Source organism: Styela clava, chromosome 4, assembly GCF_964204865.1.
Source record: "Styela clava chromosome 4, kaStyClav1.hap1.2, whole genome shotgun sequence".
Lineage (NCBI taxonomy): Eukaryota > Metazoa > Chordata > Ascidiacea > Stolidobranchia > Styelidae > Styela > Styela clava.
Window position 1 is genome coordinate 23,076,189 of NC_135253.1, and position 12,512 is coordinate 23,088,700.

The 12,512-nt window shown below is 36.2% G+C and overlaps 1 protein-coding gene across 4 annotated transcripts in view; it reads left to right on the plus strand.

Moving 5' to 3' along the window:
• The first annotated feature begins 5,681 nt into the window (after nucleotides 1-5,681).
• Nucleotides 5,682-12,512, plus strand: part of LOC120325633 (neural cell adhesion molecule 2-like) — a 47,409-nt gene continuing 40,578 nt past the window's right edge. For all 4 annotated transcript variants that reach the window (XM_039391706.2, XM_039391702.2, XM_039391707.2 and 1 more), the window contains exon 1: nucleotides 5,682-5,942. In XM_039391706.2, the coding sequence (XP_039247640.2) occupies nucleotides 5,897-5,942 (46 nt within the window). In that variant the 5' untranslated portion in view covers nucleotides 5,682-5,896. The remainder of the gene's footprint in view (nucleotides 5,943-12,512) is intronic.

Sequence of the window (12,512 nt, forward strand, 5' to 3'; positions counted from 1 at the left end):
ATACAATGCAATTTCTCTCTTTATCTGAACTGTTGAAGTGTCTCTGTTTGAAATATGAAAAAAAAATTTGTAGTAACATTGAACAGAAAAAAATATTTATGGCTGTCATACTGCATAGCGGGGACATTTAGGTCTACCGACCGGAGAGACACGGCAACCTGTTGAAATAGGGACACATGGGACGTATGGTAAGCTTAATATAGACAGTGATGAAGGGTGCATATAAAGTCATATAGACAGCAGGTGAAGGACAGAGGTGGAAAAATCGCGAGATTTTGTGATATTGTTCATTTTACGCTGCGTTAGATTTATAGATTAGATCAGTGTTTTTTAACCGGATTGCCGCGCCACACCGGTGTGACGTAAAATATTGTCAGGGATGCCGTGGAAAATTCTCCAATTTGTGTTTATGCGGTGTATCGCCCGGCAGAGTAATCATGTAGTACTGTTCTATATTGTGCTTGCAAACGAGAAAAATGGTCACACATGGATGCAGATAGGGTTATCTCGATCCCGGGATTCAGACTATTTTTTTTAATCCCGATCCCGCAGTTATTTCTTAAAAATTCCGGAATTTTAAGGCTTTTGTTATACAATAATAATTATTATTTGTATAAAATCGCTGTTGAAATGAAGAATTGAAAAAACATTTATAAAGTTGACCAATACTCTTATTCCTCATACGCTTTTCACATCGTCGAAGGCTCTGTACTAGGTGTTTCACGTGATTCGAATATTATTCAGAGCCAATCGTAATGGACTATTCATACTTTCTACAGCGTGGTCGAAACGTTTACGGTTTGTGTATCGGGAAATACCCGTCTGCGATTCATAGGGAATGGTGACCGTACATTTGAACCCATGTACATTTGAACCCATGCGTATATCCACGGTTTCAATCTATATGCGGGTGCTAAAACCCATGGGTTAGGGTTAGTATGGATTTAACTATCCGTGAAACAAAAAAAATTCCATAGGTGCAATAGCATAGAGGTGCAATTGTCATGGGTTCAAATGTACGTGGGTTCAAATGTAATGGAACCATAGGGAATATCAGATGGGATTATGCGAGACTAACCCCGTCTATTGCCCTTGCGCAAGCGGATCCGTGTGTATATAGTGCAAGGATGTTGTAACACAGTGGTTCTCATACGATGGGCAGCGCCGCATAAAGGGACGTAAATAATTTTTTGAGAAGGCGTGGAGATAATTAAAAATAAAAATACTTGTTAGATTTGATTTTGCCGCCTTAGTTTAAATATTTCCATTTTTTTTGTTGAATTTTACGTTCCAACCACGTATTTTCAATGTGTTTTGAATAAAACACATTTTCGTCTTACTATTTGTTATTTGTAGCTTATTGCCAGATAGTTATTTTTGGAGGTGGGGTGAGACTTGACAAATTTTAAAAAGGGAGCGCGGCCTAAAAAGCTGATTTAGATTGTTGTTTATTTAACTAAAATTATAAATGTAAATGTGCAAAACATGCTTAAAGTGGAGAACTGACTTAACTGATTTAAACAATAAAAAGCAAGAGATCAGGAATTAGTGGCGGGAAAGAACTGGATAGTACTGAACCAATTTCTTACCCAATGTTAAGTTATAGTCCCACCTAATTCTAACCGTAACCTGAGAGATACAGAATCAGAGAAAGCATATCAGAAAATATAGGAGCATAATGCCAAATTAGCAATGCCCTTTAAAGGTTTTACTAGTTTAAATCAATGAATATTATTTAATTATTCATTTAAATATTATTATCGCAAAGTAGTAGCGAGTAGTTTCTTTTAATTCTGAAAGTGATGCAACAAGACCGCAGATGTGCATCGCTGAGTGAAGGAATCGATCGCAAGACAGATTGGAAGCGTGAAATTAGGCCAGAGAGATTTAGAGATATCATATTTAGAAATAAGCAGTATTTAACTATAATTTTAAAGTAAAAATATGTTTGAAATATGAGTTTTTGAATCCGTTAAATGCTGAATTATTTTAATCTCAATACTTGTAGTACTTAAATGTGAAAAATTTGAAGCAAATACGCCAATTAAAAAGTATATTACTGTGAAAGTTTGTTAAATTTTTTAAAATTTTTAACAGTATTTCTGCGGAGTGTAGAGCAAGATTTCTCGTGTGTTGTACGAGACAGTAACAGGTGGAAAGGCCAGATCTCAGACGGAAACCGAGGTCTTCTTAACTCTCGGTAATTATTCACAACAACGAATCTGAGCGAAAAAGTTTGAGTCGCATTCTCAGTAGGGATGCTCAGATATGTGTTATTTTTAGTATTCATGTTGAATACTTTAAATTTATTTAGCTGAAATATACTTGTTTGAATAGGGCCTCGTTCAGGCAGTCTTGGTAATATTTATTCAGAACAACGAATCTTAGCAAAGGAGATTTCATGTTCTCAGTTGGGATCCCCAGATATATATATAGTATGAAATTTGTATTTAGTATTTATTTCCTATATTTTGAAAATATTTAGTTGAAATTTGCTGGTTTGAAGAAGTCTGGTCTTTATCAGGCAGTCTTGATAATATTTATTCAGAACAACGAATCTTAGAAAAATAGTTTGGCTCGTATTTTCAGTAGAACAGTATGATATTCTAGGCTTCTATTTAGTATTGATTTCGAATATTCTAAATTTATGTGATTGAAATTATGCGGTTTTGTAGTGAATTCTTTGTTTCCTTTATTTTAATAATTATTTAACAGAATGAAAAAGGTTCAGTCCTGTTTATCTTTAGCCTTGGTGGCAATTATTCAGAAAAGCGAATCTAAGTGATAGAGTTCGTATTTTTAGTATGGTTTCACCTCGGTTAGACGAAACATTCCAGAAATATGTTCGTGTTTGAGTGCAGCAAGACTCTTAAATTGCACAGAATAGTTATCTGTACTACAAGTACATCAAGTATTATATCCGTGGTTCCCAAACCCCAGCCTGTGGGGGGAAGTATGGCTCGTGTAACGATTTAATATGGCCCGCCAAGCTTGAGGGAAATAGTCAAACACCTTTTTTTTTTTTTTTTTTTTTTTACGTGCCAGTACTGCCAATTGTTACGCCATCATCACAGTTTAAGCACGTGTACATTCGCAACAATTCAGTCATACCCAGTAGTGGGTTTCAGCCGGTTCGCGCCGGTTCTATAAACCGTCTCACGGAAATTTATGAGATCAGCGAACCGGTTAGCATCACATGACTTTTTGTAACAGAACCGCCTGAAAATATTACATTTGTATGATGGAACCGGCTGACAAAAAATTTGAATCCCACCACTGGTTATACCGATGTCTTAATTATACATACCGATATCGGCCGCTTGCAAGGGCTTTCCTCCCCCGAATATTCTTCCGCTTCTAATTTGACCCCCAGTCAATCAGATTTGGGAAACTCCTTCGGATACGCATACGAATCCAACAATGTAAAGGCATAGCCATAGACGATAAAATATAATTAATCGGGGGACCTCCCGAAGTATGCGCACCAAGATGGCGCACAACCTGAACTCAGATTGTGTACCAGGTTAGGGTTCAGGTTATGCGACATCTTGGTGCGCATACTTCGGGAGTACCTAATCGGGTTTTGTATTTGTGTTACAGAAACATCTATCAGACGTATCTATACGGTTTGCAATTAATCTCAGAATACCCATTTTATAAACAGATTTATTAAGCAGACGCATGCGGTTTACCGTTAAAAATCAATAAGACATGCGCGGATTTTTTGCAGTAAATTACGTCATTCATCAGATTCATCTATAATTCAAAACATCATCTTTCCTTCGATGCGTCGTCATAGCAACGGTGTCCCGGATGTTCCTACACGTGTAAATTACTGTCCGAACAATGTTGCGTGGTCATGTATGGGCCTTAGTTATTTTTAGCTATAGCTTGATTTTTGATTTAACAGACCAAAACCGAGGAAATGCGATGCATATTTGGCGTTGCAGTAATGAACGCCTTTAGAACCAGTTACTGAGTGTGATTGCAGGCTTTCAGGGTAACAGTTGATATGGCAACGAGAATGTGTTTGGTCATTATATATACAATTTTAACTTTTCAGGTTTAGCGCGGGAAGGGAGTCAGTAAGTCGGTCTATTTAAGGCGGACTGCGAACAAGGTAATAGTCGATTAGACATCGGATATTTTATACAATGCCCCGCTACGTTTGAAAATGAAAAATAAGTATTTGAAAATTTGAATTTCAATGGCAATCTGCATTTTTACCCATAACGGGATAATTACTATTTTTCTTATGGACATTGGCTGAGATGTTTTTGGGCGGGGGCTTTATATAAAAGACCACAGACATCGAGTATGCCTTGTATCTATATGTGAGTTTTTGTCTTGTGTGTATTAATTTTTTGGAACCATAGCGAAGTTCGGAATAAATTAATTAACGCCCGGCATAAATAGAACTGGCTATTTGTAGGTGATTGTTAGTATACACATTCTGCATTAAACCAAATTTCAAAAAATACCAAAGCAATCATGACCCTAAAAGGTCGCTAAATATAAACCAAATTAATTCTGTTGGTTTTGTGTCAGCAGTGGCGTATCTTTGTAAAATGGCGCCCATGGCGAAGTTTAAAATGCGTCCCTGGGTTGTTGACTGACGATTTCTAACGACTGTTGTTGAATTGAGATACTTGTACAATAGTATTCAAGTAGAAATACGGATTTCAATTAATTCCAATTAAAAATTATTTTTTTGAAATATTTTACGATTGAAACCTTCTCGTTCTTTTTACGCCCCGATCAAAACGGCACTCATGGCACGAGCCATGACTGCCATAGTTTATATACGCCATTATTACAACACGGATTACATCATGCCACATTTCAATAAACTGTATTATTTATTCTAAATAAATTCACTGTTTTAATTCAAATTATGTATATTGAATGAGGCTCAGACCATTACATCACCGCGATTACTCATCTAGACGCTGAGCCACAAAAATCCGGGACCAAACAGGCCGACTCATTACTTCTATCATGATTGGTCTCACTAAATAATCCGTCCTTTTAGGCGAACTATCATTACTTTATACTTGACGCGGTGGTAGTCTATGATGCGACTGGTCATCCATAATTTATCAGATGCCATGCAATACGTCACGTCTCGAATATGATTAAGTGGCGGCTTTTGCATTTTGCTTACTATGACAAAAAAAAACGAAATAGATGGACAACATTTCCAGTGTTTTACTTAGAAAACGTAGGGCGTAGAAAACTGAATAGACAACTTTGGCGGTTCTGTAATTATTCCCGTTTCCCGGATAATGTTTTATCGTCCTCGATATCTTATTTTATCACCTACCTCGACCTGTTTTTTAGGATTTTCCCCTTTTAATTCCGCGATTATTCATGTATGTGTATTTTATGTGCTCCGTAAATGCTATGTGCGTTTATGGTGCAACATCTAAAATACTAGGATGGCAGTTTTTAAAAATAATATCTTTTATATTTTGTGTGAATTATTAGCGTTTTTAGTATACATAAAATATTATATATAATTAAACAAAAGAGCACGTTGTAGTATTTTTTTTATATTATTATTTAGTACTTTTAAGATTAGTCAAAATAGTTTGGTATTTAAAATTCTAAATACTACGTTGAAGAACTGGCATGTAATAATTTTGATTATCGATCTGTTGTTTACTTCTCGCGAGCGGCTAACTTGCGTCTTCCTACACTTTACAGATACTGTAATCTACATTTAACAGATTTTTACATTCAATTTTTATTCCCGAAACTTCCAAACTACAATTTTTATATAAAGAAGTATTGGAAATATTGTTACATAACATCTCGGATATATATCTTTCGTCAGCTGCCGTTTCTTCAAAATAAAATTTGGAAAAATTCTAAACGACCAGACTTGACGGCAAAGATGCGAGCAGCGATTTTTATCATTTTGCTCTGTAGAGCGTTAGCAGGTATTGTGTATATCTTATATTGTCGGATTTCAGGTTTTTATCCTTTATTATTAGATCTGTAGATACCTGTATGGTAGCTTTGGACAGCATGCAATGCGGGTCGTCAGAACGAATTTCTACAGGCAGACAGGAGTGATGACTCCTCGACTGCCCAGGGGCCGGAGCCATGGCCCATCTGATTAGGCCACATGGGCCATGGCCTATCAAGCTATTGGCCGCGGCCCCATCAGGAAAAATTCAATTATCTCACCAAAATTTTCAATTTTTACAAAATTGTCAATATTCAAACCAAAAAAAATATACTCCTGTAGTATGTGTACCAGGTTAGGGTTAGGACAAAGTTTGTACAGATTTTTCACATTATAGTTCTATTATGAGTTCGGGGACTGTCTGTGTTAGCCATGTAGCCTTTACACAACTTGTTGAGCCTCGGCCCATAGCCTTCTGGGCAGAGGCCCAATTCGATGGGCCATGGCACTGGCCCATGGGTCGTAGAGGAATCACCACTTCCACTCACGAATTTTCACAACAGAGATTAAATTGAAGTCGATAAGACGACCACTCTGTCATTTTTATATTTCTGTTACTGAACTGTTCTACCTACTTTATAGATGAGTGTGTTGGAACATGTTTAAATACTGGTATTTTACATCAACTTTCTGGCTCACAGACTTCACCATATACCCATACCTGTTGTCTGTAATGTCTGGCTGTAGCTTCAAAGATTTTACCTCAAATTGTCACTGCCCCACTGAACTATCCTATTAATCAGGAAAGCAAGAAATAGCGGCACTGGCAATTGTGTGTATTTGATATCAAGCATAGATTATCTGGGCATCCCAGGTCAGCAGGTTAAGGATGTTAGTAGTCGGTATAGTAATTAAAGTGTGCTTGGCTCACAGCAGCCTACACATCTTACAGAACTAGTGAAGTGAACGCCGTACTGTAACTGCTTGAATAATGCCGAACAAAAATATAAGGTGAAATTTATTCCTACCAGATAAACTTTTTTGAAAAACATTGAAAGTTCCACATCACCACACATTTTTGTTTGGAGTTATTGAAATCGTCTTTGTATTTACTTCACTAACCCCCAACTTGAATTGCTTGCTTGAATTGGAAGATCATTAGTACTTTGGTACTATTATTACTATTTCCCAGTCTTTACCTAGCCATTCACTTCTATCAGATACTCATATTTTGTTAGTCTTTTTTATCTGATGTGAAAATGATGGTATATTTCGAGATTTTTGGGGAAAGTAAATCCTGTAAGAAGGGTTTATTCTTGGGCGAACCCCAGCTTTTTATTCAGATATCTATCTATCCATGTCGAGTATGGGAGCAGTTAACCTGATATTCGTTTCAGATGATTAGACATTAGTGAGGCTCTACTTCATTTTATCTTTACATTTTGAACAACCAAAAAGTACCCAGACTTGCTAATATTGATGTTCATGTTCTGACCAGCCGTGCTTCAATCATTCATATTAATCACAAAGTAGAATACCTGGTAGTCCAGACACAGAATTTCCCATCACTTCAAATCTTATTCTAACACTTGGTTGTTTAGCAAACGATTGCCTGCTCCTGTGATCTAGTCACTGCTACAGTTTGGGTATAGAATTAGTTACCAGCTAATTTGATCCATTTCAATGCAGAATACGAATCTTTTTATGTAATTATGTTAATGATAACCTCTTGTTTAAAGTAAATAGATGGATGATATATTGATTCCAAGAAGATTATAAGGTAGAAATTCTACTTGGATATTGAGTAGACCTATAAATCGTAACAAAATTGCAATGTGGCCTTTTATTAAAGTCTGAGGTGGCTCAATACTTCAGCCAAAATATCGTTGACTTGTGTGTCATGTGTCATCCCCCAGTGTCGTATCATGCCTTTCAAATGCCAGCACTTAAGACTTTGGTGCCCGATATTTGCCATTGAAAATATAAACACAGTAAACCACTCAATATATTATCTATCAAAATGTAAATTTATTTATATTGGGCCAATATTGAGGTTTGAGTTGTCTGGCTAACTCCAATTATTTCTTTAAACACTGAGGCACCATTGAAAAATTGTCTATATAAATTTCTGTGGTGCCTCCTTCCATTGGTGCCCTGAGCATGTGCTTATTTTGCTTAAAGGTTGATCCAGCCCTGGTCATCTCACCAGTCCAGTCCTCAAATCCAGTCCAGTCCTCAAATTTTCGTTAAATCAAATGATTAGCTAAGGTATCTGCAATACAAATGTATATTTGTATTTTACTTCATTAACCGTTCATTAAATATCATGGTAATATGATGTGATAATGTCTCACAACCTTTAACAAAACCACACTGATGAAGAGAGAGGGTGAAATCTAGAACATATTTTATACTGAATCTATATTGCTTAATTACTATTTGTCCTTATCCTAATGCTATCATTTATGAGGAATATTTTGGTAACAATGGACTTGATTTATAAGACATTTTTTTGTGGTTTTACAACTGAATTATATTCTTAGTGACACAGGAAAAAGTAGTAAGTTCGTGGTAATATCTTGAGATAGGAAGCATCAAACTTGTGTCCCTTTTTCTGTAATGTAAGTAACAGTGTTTCGCGGCTTGCCTATGTGAATGTAGTCCATAGTATCGCCACATCTATGGTGTTTATGTTGCAGCCCCTGTACCATCTACAACTAGTCAGTTTGAAATTTAAAAATTTGATCGATTTAACCAAAGTAACGCTGAAATTGAACCAGAAAGATATTGGCTCTCAAGGAGACATACCAGTAGTTACCAATTGTACGCTGAGACTTAGGGATTGTGTTGCTAAGTTGTTGTTCTTAAAGTCGCTGTTGTAAAAAGCACATTTTTCACAGCAACTGATCGACCAATCGATTTCAAAATTTCTGTATTACTAGGCTTTTATTAAGGAAGGCCTACTTTTTTTCTATTAATTTTTAATTCCACGGGCTCAACGTTTCTACAATTTCAGGTTTTACCTTATTGTACTTCATTGTCTTAACCAAATCGAATCTCAACCGGAATTGTTATTATGAGTGGAGGCTGTAATTAAAGAATAGAAGAAAAACCTTATCTTTAGTAATCTTGGAGATTTATACATATTAAATTAAAATTTATGACTCTTTTATTACATTTTCTTAAAACCATGAACTCCCTTCAAGCCAAGCTTTTTCTCACCATATTTCACTTAATTAAATATTGGAAATCTCTTTTCTCAGATAATTTCCTCCGGGACTGAAATTTTTTGCTTAATGTATAATTTAATTAAAAATGCATTTCATTAGTGTGTGGCTATTTATGAATTCCTGAAATTTTTGATATTTTGAATTGTTTTATCTTGGGTGTTCCAAAAGACCAAAACGAATAATATACTAAAAGAGGATTTACATATTAATCTCGGGGGTGAGAAAAGTCATTAATATGGCTTAATCATAATATGGCGAACCACGGCCTATCGTCCGGTTACCAGTCCATGTCGGGTATGGAATTAGTTAGTTATTTGTTTTCAAATGCATGGACTCGATGGTGGAGGAAGCCATAACCGACCAGCGATTACGCGAACCACCCTGCGGTGACGAGGAGTCCAACAATTCGCCCGTTCATAATTATCCTTGCATTGGATTCGAATCTGCAAACCCACGCAGTAATCAGAGGCCGAGCCTATTCTGAGTATAAATCTCTATATATAATATTTATGTATAAGTCTACATAAATATTATTTTCGGAATGTAAAATATGCTCATAAGACTTAAGCCATGCTTAACAGGCAAAATTTATAAAAAAGCTCATATATATTCATATAGTGGAAGCTGTGTCAAGCTATAAGAATGCTTGTTAATCCAACTCTTAGGCATATGTCAAGTGCCATTCTTCCACTTTCCTCCTCACTGGCTATATATCAATTGAGGCTATGTTTAATAAGCCAGGTTGGGCATTTCAGCCTATTAAAGACATAATCAGCTCTCTTACTATATTAATATTTCGGTGCTCCCGAAGTATGCGAACCAAGATGGCGGACATCGGAACGTAACATGGGTAACAGGTTAGGGTTAGGTGATAACCTAGTACACATTATACATTCTGATGTCCGCCATCTTGGTTCGCATACTTCGGGAGTCCCAATATTTCATCCAATACCCGACATTGGCTGGTAACCGGATGTGGATTGTTGGACTCCTCGCTGTCGTAGGGTGGTTCACGTAACCGCCGGTCTGTTACGACTTCCCCCACCATCAAGTCCATGCGTCCGAAAACAAATAATAACTAACTAATCCCATACCCGACATGGAGTGGTAACCGGACGTGGGGCTGTGGTTCCCATATGGTTAAGCCTTCTTATCCACTTTCCACTACCCCAGGATAAATATGTACGGTAAATCCTATCCTATCCTAATAGCTTTATATCTAGTGCATCGTCCGGAGTAAAGAAGGTTTTTGTCTCGGTATTATTCATTTTCAAAACATTCATTCCAAAACGAATCGAATATTCGAATACATTTGAAATTTATTATATTCGACATAGTAAATTTTTGTATTTAGGAATAATTTATAGCATTCTTATAAAAAATTCAGGATTTTGAGCTCTGTGACAAGCAGATAAAAACCTACGATATCTCAACTGGTAACAAACAACAAAGAGAATGCAAAGAAATTTGTATTTATCGTATTTCCCGCCTAATAAGTCTACCCAGCAAACAATACAAAGTCTATTTTCAGCACTAAAAAAAGAGAGTTAGTGTTTTAAGGCACCAGCCACATTTTTATGAAATATAAGACAAATAAAAGCTAGCAGTCCAATTAATTAACATGATTGGCAGACACTTTGGCATGATTACATTATAAAAAATATCAATTCAGATATAAAGCTTATACTAAACATGATTGATAGGACTCATGCGAAAAATAACCGACCAAAAAAATTGGGTCCAGAAAAGCGACTTATTACTAGCCTGGAGATATAGTATAGTCGTTTTACACGATCAATATGAAGATGTGATTTATGTAATTTTTCGCATGAACTTGCCCCCAGTTTAGAATGTATTCAATAGTCCGTATTCAAAAATAATTTCTCAGAATGTATTCAAAATAGTGAAATATTTGGTTTTGGCCCTTCTTGCTTCACGTTCACAGTGATACAAAAAATTTTGAAAAAGGGAGTAATAAGATTTTCTGTCAAAAAGGAAAGGCCAGGAAACCAAAATGAATTATTTAGTAGTTACAGACATGAATGTAATTATCTTTCTTTGCTCAAATCAGGCAAGCAAATGTCAGTTTTGATTTAACAAAACCTGTTCCTCAGTGTGGAAAATTGTTTTGTTGGCACTTTGGTATGCAATCTCACTAGTCTAATGTCACATACCACTTTAGTAAACGTTCGGCAACTTATAAAGACACGCTCATAGATTTCAGTTACTAACCTTAACTAAAATCACTAAAATCACATGGCTGCTGAAATCGTGTACCTGTAAATTGCCTTCATCATAATTAATTTAGTGATACAAAAACTTCAAAAAAATAATCTTTCTTATTCGAATAATTGATTTTCTAGAGTCTTGTTTATCTAGAACAGGGGTTCTCAACCTTTTTTCTGTCAAGTACCCTCCGAGTCACGAAACAATCAACGCGAACCCCCGATAATCAGACACTGAACAAAGTTGTGATATATTGACTAATGATTTGTTGAAACAACAATTTATTGACCAGATGTAACTAAATTAAATCTTCGTGTTGATATTATTGCCCTTGTCCTCCGCCTAACTAATGAATTCTTAAAATCTCTCCCAAGTTTTAATAAGCATAATCACTTCTTCCAATGCTCGCAGCACGCTGTCTTTTGAGATTTCACAGTTTGCCTGCAAAGCTGTGAATTTCAAATTGTTGCGTCACAATGACAACAACGCAACATCTGGGAAAATCTATGTTTCAATTGGCATCTAGTTTCAATCGACACGTATTTTCCTTTGGTAGTGATAAAGGATTATAAAAAACAGCAACACACAAAAGCTCTACTGCTGTCCTAGTACCCCTGGAAATGGGGTTGGCGAACCCCAGGTTGAGAACCCCTGATCTAGAATATGTTTCAAGTAACTTGGGTCCTGTTTCTTTTTGGGGTCGTCTTGTAATATACAGAAATATCGGGCCTCCCGAAGTATGCGAACCAATATGGCGGACATCGGAATGTAATATGTGTACTAGGTTAGGGTTAGGCCATAATTTCAGGTATAAATACTACGGGAGGCTCTTGGCTAGTCTTCGAACTGATAATAGGACTAAAATAAGGAAAATTGGAAAAAAATTATTGCCTAACCCTGACCTGTTACCCATGTTACGTTCCGATGTCCGCCATCTTGGTTCGCATACTTCGGGAGCACCAAAATATCATATCAGAAATACTTTTTAAATGGCCTGCGTCTCTACAATTGAATTCTCTAAAGAATATCAGATGTATCATAATTTCTCAACGTGCTCCATAGGAGCCCGAGGGCTTTGTGAGAGAATTCTAGGGGCTGCGCTAGCTATTCGTTTACTTACTTCTTATTAAAATACCAAATATTTT